The sequence below is a fragment of the Monodelphis domestica genome, chromosome 1 (assembly GCF_027887165.1).
Source record: "Monodelphis domestica isolate mMonDom1 chromosome 1, mMonDom1.pri, whole genome shotgun sequence".
NCBI classification, from domain to species: Eukaryota; Metazoa; Chordata; class Mammalia; order Didelphimorphia; family Didelphidae; genus Monodelphis; species Monodelphis domestica.
This window is the reverse complement of record NC_077227.1, coordinates 166,192,399-166,206,383: the sequence shown is the minus strand read 5'-3', so window position 1 is coordinate 166,206,383 and position 13,985 is coordinate 166,192,399. Positions and strand designations below refer to the sequence as shown.

The following is a 13,985-nucleotide window of genomic DNA, read 5'->3' as shown; positions in this document are numbered from 1 at the left end:
TTGGCAGATGTGTGAGTCCTACCTTCAATAATTTAGTGGTCATTTAGGTTTTTATAAGTCCTCTTGCTTAGATGACCAATACATCGTTCCCCATTCAACCATGTACTGCTCAGCAACACATACTCACAGATTCAGGGGCTTTGATGAAGACTTTACTTCTCCCAAGCTGGAACTGATCAACATCCATGTTGACTGACTGTAGCAGGTGGAGGACACCTTGTTTCTCATCTCCTTTCCATGATGGCCAAGTTGCTTTGGTCAGAATGGCATATCTGAGAAAATCAAGGAGATAAAAAGTGAAAAGGACTCAGACTTGAAAGGGCTTTTCCATAAGAAAGAAGGTAGAATTCATGGCCCAAGTGTTCCCAGGGTCCAGTGGTTATTACTGTTGCAAGAAGGGCTGAGAAACTTGAGAATGCCTTGAAAATGATTGGGAAAATGCTTACATGGAGTGTGTTTAGAAAGCACTTTGCTGTAATCAGCATCAATTTTAGAGCTACAATCTCCTTCTTACCTAAGCATTTCTGTCTTGAGGCTCAGAAACCTAGCTTTGAATCTTCTCCTGTCCTCTTAACAATAATAATACATTTTTTAAGAGGAAAATCTAAATATCTTAGATATTATTTGGCAGTTGTTAGTACACTGTTCTTTATTGTAATGCTATCTTTTCTTGACTACTGAGCACTTTGATGTCCTGCTTTTCTTCTTTTGTCTCTTGTCTTGCCCCTATCTTGCCCCTCCATTTTCTTATTCTTGCAGTAGGGGGTATTTGTAAAGGTGCCATCTTTGAGTCTCTACTTTTGTTCTGTTATATTCACTAAATCCTCCCAACATCCTAATCTCCTATACAGGATTTCACATGAATGAAGATAAATTCCAAATTATCTTCAGTTCTGACCTCTCTCATTACCTGTATTCTACTTCATTAAATCTAACTACTTACAAAATATCTTCATTGAATATCCCCATCTCAACCTACATAAAACAATGCTCTCATAATGCATCCCCCTGCCCCCAAACCTGCAACACCTCCTCCCAACTACCCATTACATTCAACTCCAATTCCTATCCTTAGTATTTAGCCTCCCATTTACTCTGGATCTGAATTTCCTACTCAACCTTATTTCCCTGGTTCTCTAAACTCATTTTGCTTCTGACAGATCCATTATTCAAAAGGCAACATTACTAGGTACCGCTTTCAACTGGCAAATGAAATTGTGGTATGCATGGTTGCTGCCTCAAGTGTTGTAAAAACATCCCCAAAGTTATTTTTTTCCTTCCTTAATATTTCCCTGCATATGTCTGGTCTATACTATTACACTGTGAGTGTACATCACATCTTGTGAGTTTCAGAAGTAAATTCCAGCCCTCCTCAAGTCCAGATGATCCTGAATCCTGCCTAAATCAATAAGTGTCTGTTAATGAGACTTTGATATTTGTGGTTGTCAACTTATATCTGCATATTCTAACTCTTCCATTTTGCTTTTCTATAAATCATGCTTTAAGGACCTACCAAATGTGTAGAAGGTTTTCTCTGTTTGGGATTTTTTATTTTATTTTAAGGACATCAGTGTAACATTAAGGTACTCTATCCATCTATTAGTCTTCATTTGAAAACATTACTGCTTCACCACTTTTTCTAATCATACTTATTCATGATGACATTTTTATGCCATGTTAGTACAAGTTATACATAATATATTCTCATCCACTTCTTTTCCACTGCCCCTTGGGCTGCTTGCAATTTCAATCCCTGTGAGATTAAAGCACATTGTGATTGAAGGCCAAACAGCAATGCTGGGAGAATGCTGGTGTTTAGAAGTAGAAGTTTTGTAACCATAAGCAGTTCAGCATCATTTAAAGTGTTGTACGATTTCCAAAATGCTATCAAATAAGGGAAAGGGGTTAAGCATCTCTTCTCATTCACTTCTGGGTTGAGGTTGTTTTCTTTCAAAATCCTAACCTTCTGTCTTAATATTAATTCTAAGACAAAAGAGTGGCAAGGCCTAGACAATCAGGGTTAAGTGTCTTGTCCAGCTAAGTATCTCAGGACTGATTTGAACCTAGGACCTGGCTCCTGGCTCCAGGCTTGGTGCTCTATCCACTGTGTTCCACCCTTTTTCTCCCCTCCCTTTTCTTCCCCCCTCCTTCTGTCTGTCTCCGTCTCTCTCTCTCTTTTTTTTTCCATCGATCAATTCTAATGGAAACCCAAGGGGTTGTCCATTGAAATCCAGGCCATAACGTGAACAAGATATAGATTATCATTCAGAGGCTCAAGGTTTCTTGAGAAATTGGTATTCCAATTGCCCCCATTCTATGCTTGAGGAAACTGAAAATTGAAGAGATCATGTGCTCAAGGTTAAAAAGACAATAAACCAGAGCTAGATTCAGAACCTCTGCTTCCAGATGTTTCCCATTTTTCCATTTTAGGTAGTTAAGCTCATCTTTTTTTGAGTGACAAGAGATTACAAAGAGCAGAATGTAGAATTTTAAGATTCAATGCAATTATTATTTTCCTAAGACTGATTGATTTTTCTCAAACAAAACATCATCAACAAGTTAAAAACCCCAAGGCCCATAAAACAATGAAAAAAACACGTTAAAATGTGGTTGTGAATGTTTATACATTATAATAATAATAATAATTATTATTATTATTACTACTGGCTAGTATTTATAAGTAGTTTAAGATTTACAAAAGAATAAATACTCTCTCATTTTATCCTTACAATAATCCAAGGAAATAAGTACTATTATTATCCTCATTTTATAGATAAGAAAACTAAGTCAAATGATTTGCTGAAGGCCACCCAACTAAGTAAATATTTGAGGCAGGTTTTGGACACATATATTCCTGGTTCCAGGTCTAATGCTCTGATCGCTGCATCACCTAGCTGCCTCTCATCTATATTGTCCATGTTATACTATTAGATTTGGTGCTTTTTGATGTTTTCTTCCCTGAAAGCAATGTATATATTATTCTTTATGTAGTTTTTAGTCTTTAAAACTTTCTGTAAGTTTTATCATGTTTCTCCGAATTCATAGAACCATAGACTTAGAACAAACACAGTTGTGCAGGATCACAGAATTAAGTGAGTTTGTCTGGAGGCTGGATTTGAAATTAGGCCCTCTTACCTCCATTACTTATTATTCCATGCAGCCCCTCATTCTTCATATTCAATATTATTTATGGTATAGCAAATATTCTGTGGTAATTATATTTTATTCATATACCAGTATTTATTTAGTCACTTCCCTATAGACACATAATTTGTTTCTAGTATTGGTGTTTTGGGGTTTTTTTGCTATTACTGAGACTATTTATCTACAAATAGGTCCTTTTTTTCTAGCTCTTTTTCCCCAAACAGAATATGAAATGGGATGGCAGATCCAAAAAGTATGGGGATTTTTGCAACTTTTGTTGCACTGTGATAAAAGTTATTCTAGTTTACATTGTTTTCCAACATGACCAAATCAGTTCTTCGTGCTAGCAGAAATGAATTGGCATGAAGATTTCCCATCAGTCAGCATTGATTTTTTTTCATTTTTTTACCATTTCTGGTATGAGTGACTGCAGCATTTTACCAATGAAGAAATCTAAGAAGAGGGGAAAAAGGTCATTAAAAGAATGTATGATAAGATGACCTGACAAGTGGCAAGTGTGAGTGATCACAGGTGGCAGCCAGAGTCCACCACTGATACTTCACGTTGTGAGGAGAAACAGGTAAGGCTTCAAACACATTGGATGGATCTTCTTGGGCAAACTTTTGAATACTTTAGAATTACTTAAATATGAATTTCTTTATTTTCCCTCACACAATTATTAACACTTAAAAAATATACTGTTTGAAGATGTCCTTTTGAGAGCATCTTGTTTTTAACTTTTGACCATGTCTTGATGAAAGGGGTCATATTCTTAAAAAATCATATGATCTAATAAATATCAATATCACAATATAAAATAATTAGACATACATAAAACAAGTTTTCAGCAGTAAAATGAAAGGATATTCTTCCCAGAATTCAAAATTGAAGTTGGGTTCTGTGTTTTGGTTCCAAGGCAGAAGAATGGTAAGTTTTAGGCAATGGGGGGGTTAAATGACTTGCCCAGGGTCACACAACTAGGAAGTGTCTGAGGTCAGATTTGTATCCAGGACCTCTTGTCTCTGGGTCTGACTCTCAATCCACTAAGCTACCTAGCTGCCCTCTCAATGCATTCATTCATTCATTCATCCATTTATTTATTTAAAATCCTTATCTTCCACCTTGGGATCAATACTGTATATTGGTTCTGAGGCAGAAGAGTGGTAAGGGTAGGCAATGGGTGTCAAGTGACTTGTCTAGGGTCACACAGCTAGGAAGTGTCTGAGGCCAGATTTGAACCTGGGACCTCCCATATCTAGCTTTCAATCTGGCTCTCAATCCACTGAGCTACCTAGCTGCCTCCACAATTAATTTATTTTTAAAGAATTTATCTTTTGGATCTCTTTTTATTTTAAAAATTAACATTTTATTGATGTCCTTCTTTATAATGTTGAAAACTGATTAACAGATAAGACCACAACTGACAGCATATGTAACATCCTATACCTTTGGTTCCCTACCAATTCAAGGAAAGGAAGGAGGTACATTTCCTCATCTTTTCTCTGGGGTGAAGATAGCTCATTATATCTGGGCAGCAACTAGCTTAATTTCAGAGTTTATTTTTCCTATGTGCTATTATAGTTGTTCTGTATAGTTTTCTAGGTTTTGCTACTTTGTTCTTCATCAGTTCATTCACATCCTGGGTTTTTTTGAATTCCTCACATTTGTCCTGTCTTATGTCATAATATACATTTATGTTCATTTACCACATTTTTCTTCCTACCATTCTCTAAATGTTAGTCACTCACAGTGTATGCAGTTTTTTGTTGCAATTAAGTAACATTGCTACCTCTTCCATAGCATAATGCATGCCAGAATGGTAGAGTTCAAATGTGGGCAGTGGTTCTAGTATCGTGATCATCTGTCTGTTTCATCTCATGTCTGTAGGTTGTCTCTTTTTCCAATTTCACCTGTAATGATCTGAGGACAATCTGGTTGAGTAGGTTCTCGTGCCAGGTTTTTGGCCCAGACTTCTTTGGTTTCCTAGTTCTCCTTGTATGAGGGAAACATTCTCATTGGTCAAGGACTAGTCATAAAAGTAACTGAAAACTAAGCTAAAAACCCATCTGAGCATACATGTACAAGAAGGGTGGTCTTCTACGTGAACGATGATATCATGCAAATGGTTTTCTAAATATGTACATTTCTGTATGACTTCCATAATCCAACAGCGAATTCCTTTAACTATGAATGGATGAGGGATAGGAACTGGAGCAGCTATTTCACTGGCACAGGAAACTCTGGGATGAGCAAACTCAACAAATGTCAGCACCTTCTCTACAACTTATGGTCTTTAAATACACAAATGAACAAACACACACGTACTTACATGTGTGCGTGCACATATATACACATGTTCAACTTTATTTTCACCTTCATTTTAAACAAATTTGAGTTCCAAATTTTCCACTCCATTCAGCCCCCCTCACTGAGAAGGCAAGCATTATGGTATCAATTACATGTGAAATAATACAAAACGTATTGCCTTATTAGCTATGTGCTGCAACTTATAGTCTAAAGAGAATGGCTTAGAGCACGAGGAGGTTAAGGACCACACTGCCAGTATATGTCAGAGGTGGACCTTGAACCAAGGTCTTATTGGCTTCAGAGTTCATCTCTTTATTCAGTCATGCTGCCCTTCTAGATATAAAAAACCAACCTTTTATATCTATATACTCTTTTTGTCCTTACTTTGAGTAGATATTAGCCACTCCCTGTTTAATCAAATCAGAATAAAAAAGAGTGAGTTCCTTCCACTATTCAATCTTATAAAATCACAAAAAAGACTGAATCATGACAGGCCATCAAAATCATGACAGGCAGGTGGGTGGCTAAGTGGTTTGAGAGCCAAATGTTGGGGATAGGATGGTCCACTGGACTGGCTGTGCCCAAATTTCTATTTGTTTTTTGAAATTTCACAGAAATTGTTTTGGCAAAATTGTAAACTTTATCAAATTAAAAACTTCAAACCCCCAAGAGTATGTGAGTAACTCCATTTGCTCCAGGAAAACCCTTTAATTCACATTGGATATTTCACATTTTTGCAAAACCAATTGCAAATTAGAAGATGAAGGAATGGGGATTTGGTCCTTTCTCCAGGAGAATGCTAAAGACTCATAGACTATGAGAGCTAAGGGAGCTCAACAGATCCACAGCTGGAAGGTACCCAATCACTCAGTCCCAGGGAAGTTAAGTGGCTTGTCCAAGGTGCAGCTAGTTGGTGGGCAGATCTCATACTAGAATCTCATAACAACAAAAATGTAGTAATCACTGGAGCGGATAGGGGGAAAGAGATCCAGACATGTAGGCAGGAAGTCCAGGGTTCCTAGCTGTGTGACCCTGGTCAAGTCACTTAACCCCCATTGCTTATCTCTAACTGCTCTTCTGCCACGGAATCCATACACAGTATTGATTCTAAGACAGAAGGTAAAGGTTTAATAAAATGCATTAAGCACCAACTACTTGTAGATTACTATACTGACCCTAGATGAGACATGAAGTTTATCTCATATACCAGATGAGCTACTTGCATTTCCCAATCAATTAAGTAACAGTCACTATATAAAGTCCAGGCATTTACCCTATTTAAATGTCTCCATAAAGCACATACCTACTAGGTTGTTGGCCAAGTGGCTTATATACAGAAAAGGCCACTGTGTGGTTACTTTTATTTCACTCAGATTAAAAGCTGTCATTGCCAGCCTCGCTATTTTTTTTTAGCCTCAATTGACATCTTGTGCTAGTCTTGGTAATTTTTCCAGGCAGTCTTGAACATATGATACCAGAAATAGAACATGAGCCCAAAAGGAAAAATGGTCTTCTAGGAAATATTAGGTTTCAAAGGCGGGAGCTGAGCCTTTCCAGAGTCTGCTAGTTCTCTAATACCTCATATCTTTACATCCTGTTTTTAAATTACTAGAACTAATTATTTGGAAACTTTTCCAGGAGAATGCAATCATTCTCAAGCCAGAATATGGCTATATTACAAATTCCAGGTAAGAAAGGAGATGGAAGAGAAGCTGAAAATGCAGTGAAATCTCTGGGAGAGTCACTTGGGCCAGAAGACACATTGAATTAAAGTCTGAACTATAGAAGAGTTATCAAAAAGGACTGTAGTTTTTCTCAGTGGATTGAGAGTTGGGCCCAGAGATGGGAGGTCCTGGGTTCAAATTTGACCTCAAGATACTTCCTCGCTGTGTGATCCTGGACAAGTCACTTAATCCCCATTGCCTAGTCCTTACCACTCTTCTGCCTTAGAACTAATTGATTCCCAGATGGAAGATAGAAGTTTTAAAAAAAGAGGACTGTAGTTTTATTTTTATATATACCCCAACAAGAAATATCAACAAAGTCAAAGTCCTGTCATCTCTGAACTAATGCATTTTCCCCCCTTGTGTTCAGTTATTTTCAGTGAAGTCTGAGTCTCAATCATAGATAATTGTGGGTAATTAGGCTATCAGCTGACCCTAGATATGTGCTCTTCAGAGGCTTCTCTGACTTCCTTCAAGACCCAGCTGAAATCCATCCTTCCCCAATCCCTCTTGATTCTAGTACCTTCCACTGTTGATTATTTCCTACTTAACCTGTATATATTTTGTTTCTATTTAACGGTTTGCATGTTGTCTCCCCAATTAGATTGTGGGCTCCATGAAGGCAGAGACTATCTTTTGTCTTTCCTTATATCTCCAGCCCTTTGCAAAGTGTCCGGCATATAGTAGACACTTAACAAATGTTTGTTGACTTATTAAAATATTTCTAAAAGAAGTTTAACATTCTTCTGAAACCTTGTTTGATATATACTGCTAACTTGAAGAGTAAACCCTTTTCCATTCATAGTAAGAACACAGACCAGCAAAGCTAGGGTATCAATTACAATGATCGCTGAATTGGTGATGCTTAAGTAGATTGAACACCTGCAGGGCACAGTCTATGCCCTTGTTTTAGCAGAACATTAGTACCTTACTGCAAATCGCTCACAGAGTGCACAGTGAGATCACTTGTTCATTACCTCTGTAAGAATTTCTGGAAGATTCGACGATAGGCATAACCGGCTCTTCTAACCCGGATATTTTCCTTCAATCCCAGGTATTCCACTTGATGTTTCACCCTGAAAGGAGCAAAAGAACAGCAAGAGATATACAGTTAAATAACATCTAAAGGTCCTATACTTTACATTTCTTAGTAATTATTTCCCTTCCATAATATATTCCCATCTTTAAATGGAGGGAAATGTTGAAATACCATAAAATGTTTATTTCTGACCCTGTTTAGACCAGGAAGTATGCATTATATACTTTAGATCAGTGACAGCTAACCTTTTAGAGACCAAGTACCCAAGCTGCAACCTCCCTGCCTTACCCCCAGACTGGGGAGGGAGAAAAAGCTTCCATTAGGCTGCTAGGTAGAGGGATGAGTGATGTGAGGAATGGCCTCAGGTGTTGTACAAAGGGGGAAGGGAGCAGCCCCCTCTGGCACATGGACCATAGGTTTGCCAACACAGCTCTAGATAAATCTTACAAGTTTCAGCTAAAATGCCACCTTCCATAGAAAACCTTTCCTCACTCGTCTTAATTCTTGTTAAATTTATTTCTAAAAAGTTATTTTATTTTCCCACTTATGTGTAAGAACAAATTATTTCAACAAACATTTTATTTTTTTCTATTTTAAACCCTTACCTTCCTTCTTGGAATCAATACTGTGTACTGGTTCCAAGGCAGAAGAGTGGTAAGGGCTAGGCAATGGGGGTTAAGTGACAGGGTCACACATCTGGGAAGTGTCTGAGGCCACATTTGAACCTAAGACCTCCCTTCTCTAGGCCTGGCTCTCAATCCACTGAGCTACCCAGCTGCCCCCACAACAAACATTTTCTGAAATGGTAAGGTCCAAATTGTGCATCTCTCTTCTTTCTCTACCTCCTCTAAGAGATGGCAAATAATTTCCTCTGATTCAACTCCTATTAATTCAAGTGTCTTCCCTCTCTTATGTACTTCTTATTTATTCTGTATAAAACTTGTTTGTACACCTTTGTATGCATGTTATCGCCCCCATCTGTGAGCTCCTAGAGTACAAGGATTGTGTTTTTCTTTTCTTTGTATGCTCAGTGCCTGGAACACAGTAGGTGCTTCATAAACACTTACTGACTCATTGACTCTCCTCTTCTTTCTACATTCTCTGTCTTGGTGATCTCAGATCTCCATATCTAGCTCATCCCTTTCTTGAATTATATAGTCCCTCACTGTCAAAGGTACACCCAAAAGGCATCTCAAATTACCTACACTGTCTTATCTTCGTTTTCTGCCTCTTCCTGTTATTTCTATTTCTATTAAGGATGTTAACATTCTTCAGGTCACCCAGGATCATAATCTGGTAGTCATCCTTGATTGCAATCTAGCTCTCCTTTTTCTCCTCTTTTTCATTTGTTTTATTTCAGAGTTTTATTGATTAGATTGCCACAATATCTCTAGCATCTCTCCATTTCTTCACTTACACCATGCCTACTATGGTTTTCATCATCTTTGGCCCAAATTATTATCATCATCATCATCATCATCATCATCATCATCATCATGCAAAACACATTTCCATTTTGGTCATTGTATTACGAGTACACTCAGACATAACCAAAATGTCAAAATAAAACCATAAATTCACTGATGTGAAAGACGACTCCAACAGTTCTCTCTTGGGGGTGGAAAGCATTCCTCATTATGTCTTTTAGGATTGTCCCAGATCATTGCATTGCTGAGAGTAGCCAAATTTTCATAGATATTCATCGTATAATATTGCTTTTACTGTGTACAGTGTTCTACCAGTTCTGCTTATTTTGCTCTGCATCAGATCTTTCTAGCTCCAAATTATGATGATTTTTAATAACCCTTACCTTCTGACTTGTCAACTGACCAATAAGAAAAAAAGGCTACTGTTCCCCAAACAACTAAATATTTATTAATATTAATAAGGCAGGAAAGCAGTGAGGCTGGGCAAATGTATTTTAAGTGACTTGCCCAGGGTTACACAGCCAGGAAGTTTCTGAGGTCAGATTTGAACCCAGGTTCTCCCAAATTCTCCCAAATCCAATCCTGGTGCTCTATCTACTATGCTATCTAGGTCCCCCTCTTGCCGAAATTATTGCAATACTCCTAATTGATTTACTTCTTTCTATCCTTTTTCCTTTTTCAATCTATTTTACATAACTACCAAAATGATATTTTTAAAGGGAAAGTCTGAGCAAGTATATAACTACTTAAGAAGCTTCAGTGACTTGGGAGCAGCTTAGTGGCTCATTGGATAGGGAGTCAGACTTAAGAGTCAGAGGTCCTGGGTTCCAATCCAACCTCAGATATTTCTTGGCCATGTGACCATTGGGCAATCTCTTAACAGGCATTACATTAGCAAACATTATCAGTCTTCTGCTTGGAACCAATACTTGGAATCTCTTCTAAGGTAAGAGTTTAAAAATAAAAATAATAACACCTATCTCCCAGGATTGTCGTTTCTATTGAATAAGATAATATTTGTAAAACACTTTGCAAATATGAAAATGCTATGTAAATTCTGGTTAGGTATTATTAGGCTAGCTTCCTTTTTGACTTCAGTAGAAAGATTCCGGACCCAGAATGAGTTCCTTTTGTGTTTTCTTAACTGAAGTTTAATTTTGATGCAAGTTTGGCATCATCTAAATTTAGAAGAAGACTAATAAAAGCTCTTAACTACAAATGCCCACACAAAGTACTTGTGACCAATGAAAACTCGAACATCTTTGTTCTGCAAATCCTTTTTTTAGTAACTCTATTTTTCTTTTTGTCAGTACACAGCACAAAACTAACAATGTATTTTGGAACATGCAAGGAATATAGTGGATGTTGAGAAAATCATCCTAGAATCTACCACCTAATGTTCCACTGGGTAAACTAAGACTATTTTTGATACAGCAATAATTTCTCATGACTTGTATAGACACACATTTGGAAATACCTAGATCATTTCTGCTGCTAATTTTATTAGATGTTTCCTAGGACAAGACAGGAAGAAACAAAAGCCGAAGGCAATGCATATCAAAGGCTTCATTAGTTTACTGATCAATCAATTGACAACCATTCATTAAATACCTATTATGAAACAGCTAGGGGGCTCAGTGAATCAAGAGCCAGGTCTGGATTTGGAAAGACTTGAGTTCAGATCTGGCTTCCGACACTTCCTAGCTGTGTGACCCTGGGAGCCCTCAGTGCTCTTTTGCCTTGGAACCACTATTTGGTATAGATGTTAATTCAGACAATAAAGGTTTAAAAAAATTATAAAAGATAAAAGTCAAACAACACCTCCTTTCCAGGAGATTACATTCTAATGTGGGAGACAAAATGGTCATATTTTCAGAATACTAGAGAAATGAAAGAATAGAAGCTAGTTTTCCCTAGTAGAGGACCACTCAGGCAGGAGATAGTGCTGTGCATGGAGTCAGGAAGACCTGAATTTAAATCCTGTCTCAGATATTTACTAGCTGTGTGACCCCCGGCAAGTCACTTAGCCTCTTCTGCCTCAGTTTCCTCAACTGTAAAACAAAGATAATAATATTTAATTTTATGGGGCTTGAAAAGATAATATTTGTAAAGTGCTTTGCAAACTTTAAAGTGCTTTGTAATGCTAGCTATGATGATGATGATGTAGAAATTGGTTCTTAAATTTTAGTGTTAAAGGAGACTGGGGATTGAGAAATGGCACTAAAGAGGGGATGAATTCCAGGGAAGGAAGACGGCCAAGGCAAAGGCATAGAGGTAGGAGATAAGAGTAGAATATAAAGCAGGCCAGAATGGCTGGACAACAGATTATATGGGGGGGAAGTAACATGTAAGATGACTGTCAAGGTTAGGCGGGTTTGTGTTGTGAAAAGTGCTTTAAAGCAATAGCTCAGAGTTTTGAAAGAATGGCGAAATATCAATTTGTGAAATCTTTTTCTTTTTATTTAAAATTTGAGATACTAGAGTCTACTTAGGCAGAAAACTGGCCAACTTAACTTACTTTGAACACAAATCTGGGATCATTTGAGCTAATGACTGTGGGGGCCACCACTATTATTAGAAATCGGACACCACATGGCCCACTTGCCTTGTTTAATAGACAATGAACCTGAAAACCAAAGAGGTCCAGAGAGATGGCCGAGAGTATAGGAATGAGTGGCAGAGCTAAGCCACAGACGCAGGTCTCCTGATTATAAGGCCAGTGTTATTCCCTGTCTTGGGTACCCTCCCTGCTCACCTTTGCAGCTCGGAATCCCTAGTTACCTTAAAGCTCACCTTTAAAAGTCCCCTCCTTCATGAAGCCTTCCATCATCTCCCCAGATATTAGTGCCTCCCTATCAATAATATGTATATACACAGATTATATATAATATATACATTATGATGGATATAATGTGTTAGTACATCTAATATATTCTATAACATAATCTATGACAATAAGTATCATGTACAATGTTATATAATATCAAATAAAGTATATAATATATAAATAGAATATATGTATATGTGAGATACATAAATAGAATATATGTACATATGATATATAAATAAATTGAATATATGTGTGTATATGATATAAATAAATGGAATAGACGTGATATATAAATAGAACATATGTATATATATGATATATAAATAAATAGAATATATATGCCCATACATGTGGGATTCTCGGGCAAAACTGTAAGCTTCTTGAGAGAAGAGATTATTTCAGAATCATAGCACAGTGCTTGGCACAAAGTAAGTAATTAATAATGTTTGTGCAAAATCTGATAATGTTATCAATACTGTCATTCATAAAACCTAGCTATTGATTACAAATGGAACATGAGAATCAGGAAGGTGCTTTTTCAGCAAAAAATTTCAATTTAAAGAATTATTATTTTTCTAGTTTTTCTAACAGTTAACATGAATGGGGTTGGGAGGGCTTCATCTTAAAATGTCCAAGATGAATAGGATGCTTTGAAAGATGTTTGCATATTTTATAAAGAACTGTATAAATGTGATTGGTTTAAGACTAAATAATGAGGACTGTCTAGACAATTCAGAAAAAAAAAAGAAAAAGAACCTCCTCTCATCCCAAATATCTGGGTAATGGCAGCTGCATACTCTGACTTTCAAAGGATTCAATTATTCCAATTCAGAGTAAACAAGTTTCCATTTTTTCCTTTCTATTTGCTCATTTTAATTGGAATTTCATAATTTTCAAATTGTTTCACTGAGAGTTCTTGAGCTACTGTCCATAGATTTAAATGAAAACATTCCTTTGATATAAATCACACATAAAAAGGAGAATATTTTTCAGTTTAAAAATTTTGTTATGACTCACTCAGGTAGTTAAGTGATTTCTGTCAGAGAAGACAGATCTGTGGTAAAACAGACTTGCTGATCACATCTCCTGTGAGAGCACCAGAAATCAGTAAACATCTTTTTTGCAGTCAAGGAATTCAAGGTAGCCCTATGTCTGACTCCGAACTCCTAACAGTAGCCACATCACATTTATAGTAAAGATCAGAGATTTAAAAATTATATTTTCCTGTTTGTAGCTTTCTCTTGTGTTCACATGAGCTAGAAACCCTGCCAAGCTCCATTATTCTTCCCTTTGCCTCCTCCTTACCAACATCAGCCATTTTCTGGCAACACCACATTGTTCCAGACCCTGCACTGTTTTCTCCTCTGGGGAGGAGTCTTCTCGTCAAGTCTCCATCAGTCATTAACCTCAAGTAGGTCAAGGCCTGAGAATTGTGCTATGGCAGCATTTCAGATTTCAGGCCAAGTGGTTTTGCCAGGATCCAAAGAGAAACACATTTTTCAAGGAAGATGAAA

At 37.1% G+C, this 13,985-nt stretch overlaps 1 protein-coding gene across 3 annotated transcripts in view; it reads right to left on the bottom strand.

The window, feature by feature from the left end:
• The window catches only part of MYO1E (myosin IE), a 249,712-nt gene that overhangs the window by 67,374 nt on the left and 168,353 nt on the right, over positions 1 to 13,985 (bottom strand). For all 3 annotated transcript variants that reach the window (XM_056809198.1, XM_007479659.3, XM_056809206.1), the window contains 2 exons: positions 8,153 to 8,251; positions 128 to 272 (listed from right to left, as the gene is read on the bottom strand). In XM_056809198.1, coding sequence (XP_056665176.1) covers positions 128 to 272; positions 8,153 to 8,251 — 244 coding nt within the window. The remainder of the gene's footprint in view (positions 1 to 127; positions 273 to 8,152; positions 8,252 to 13,985) is intronic.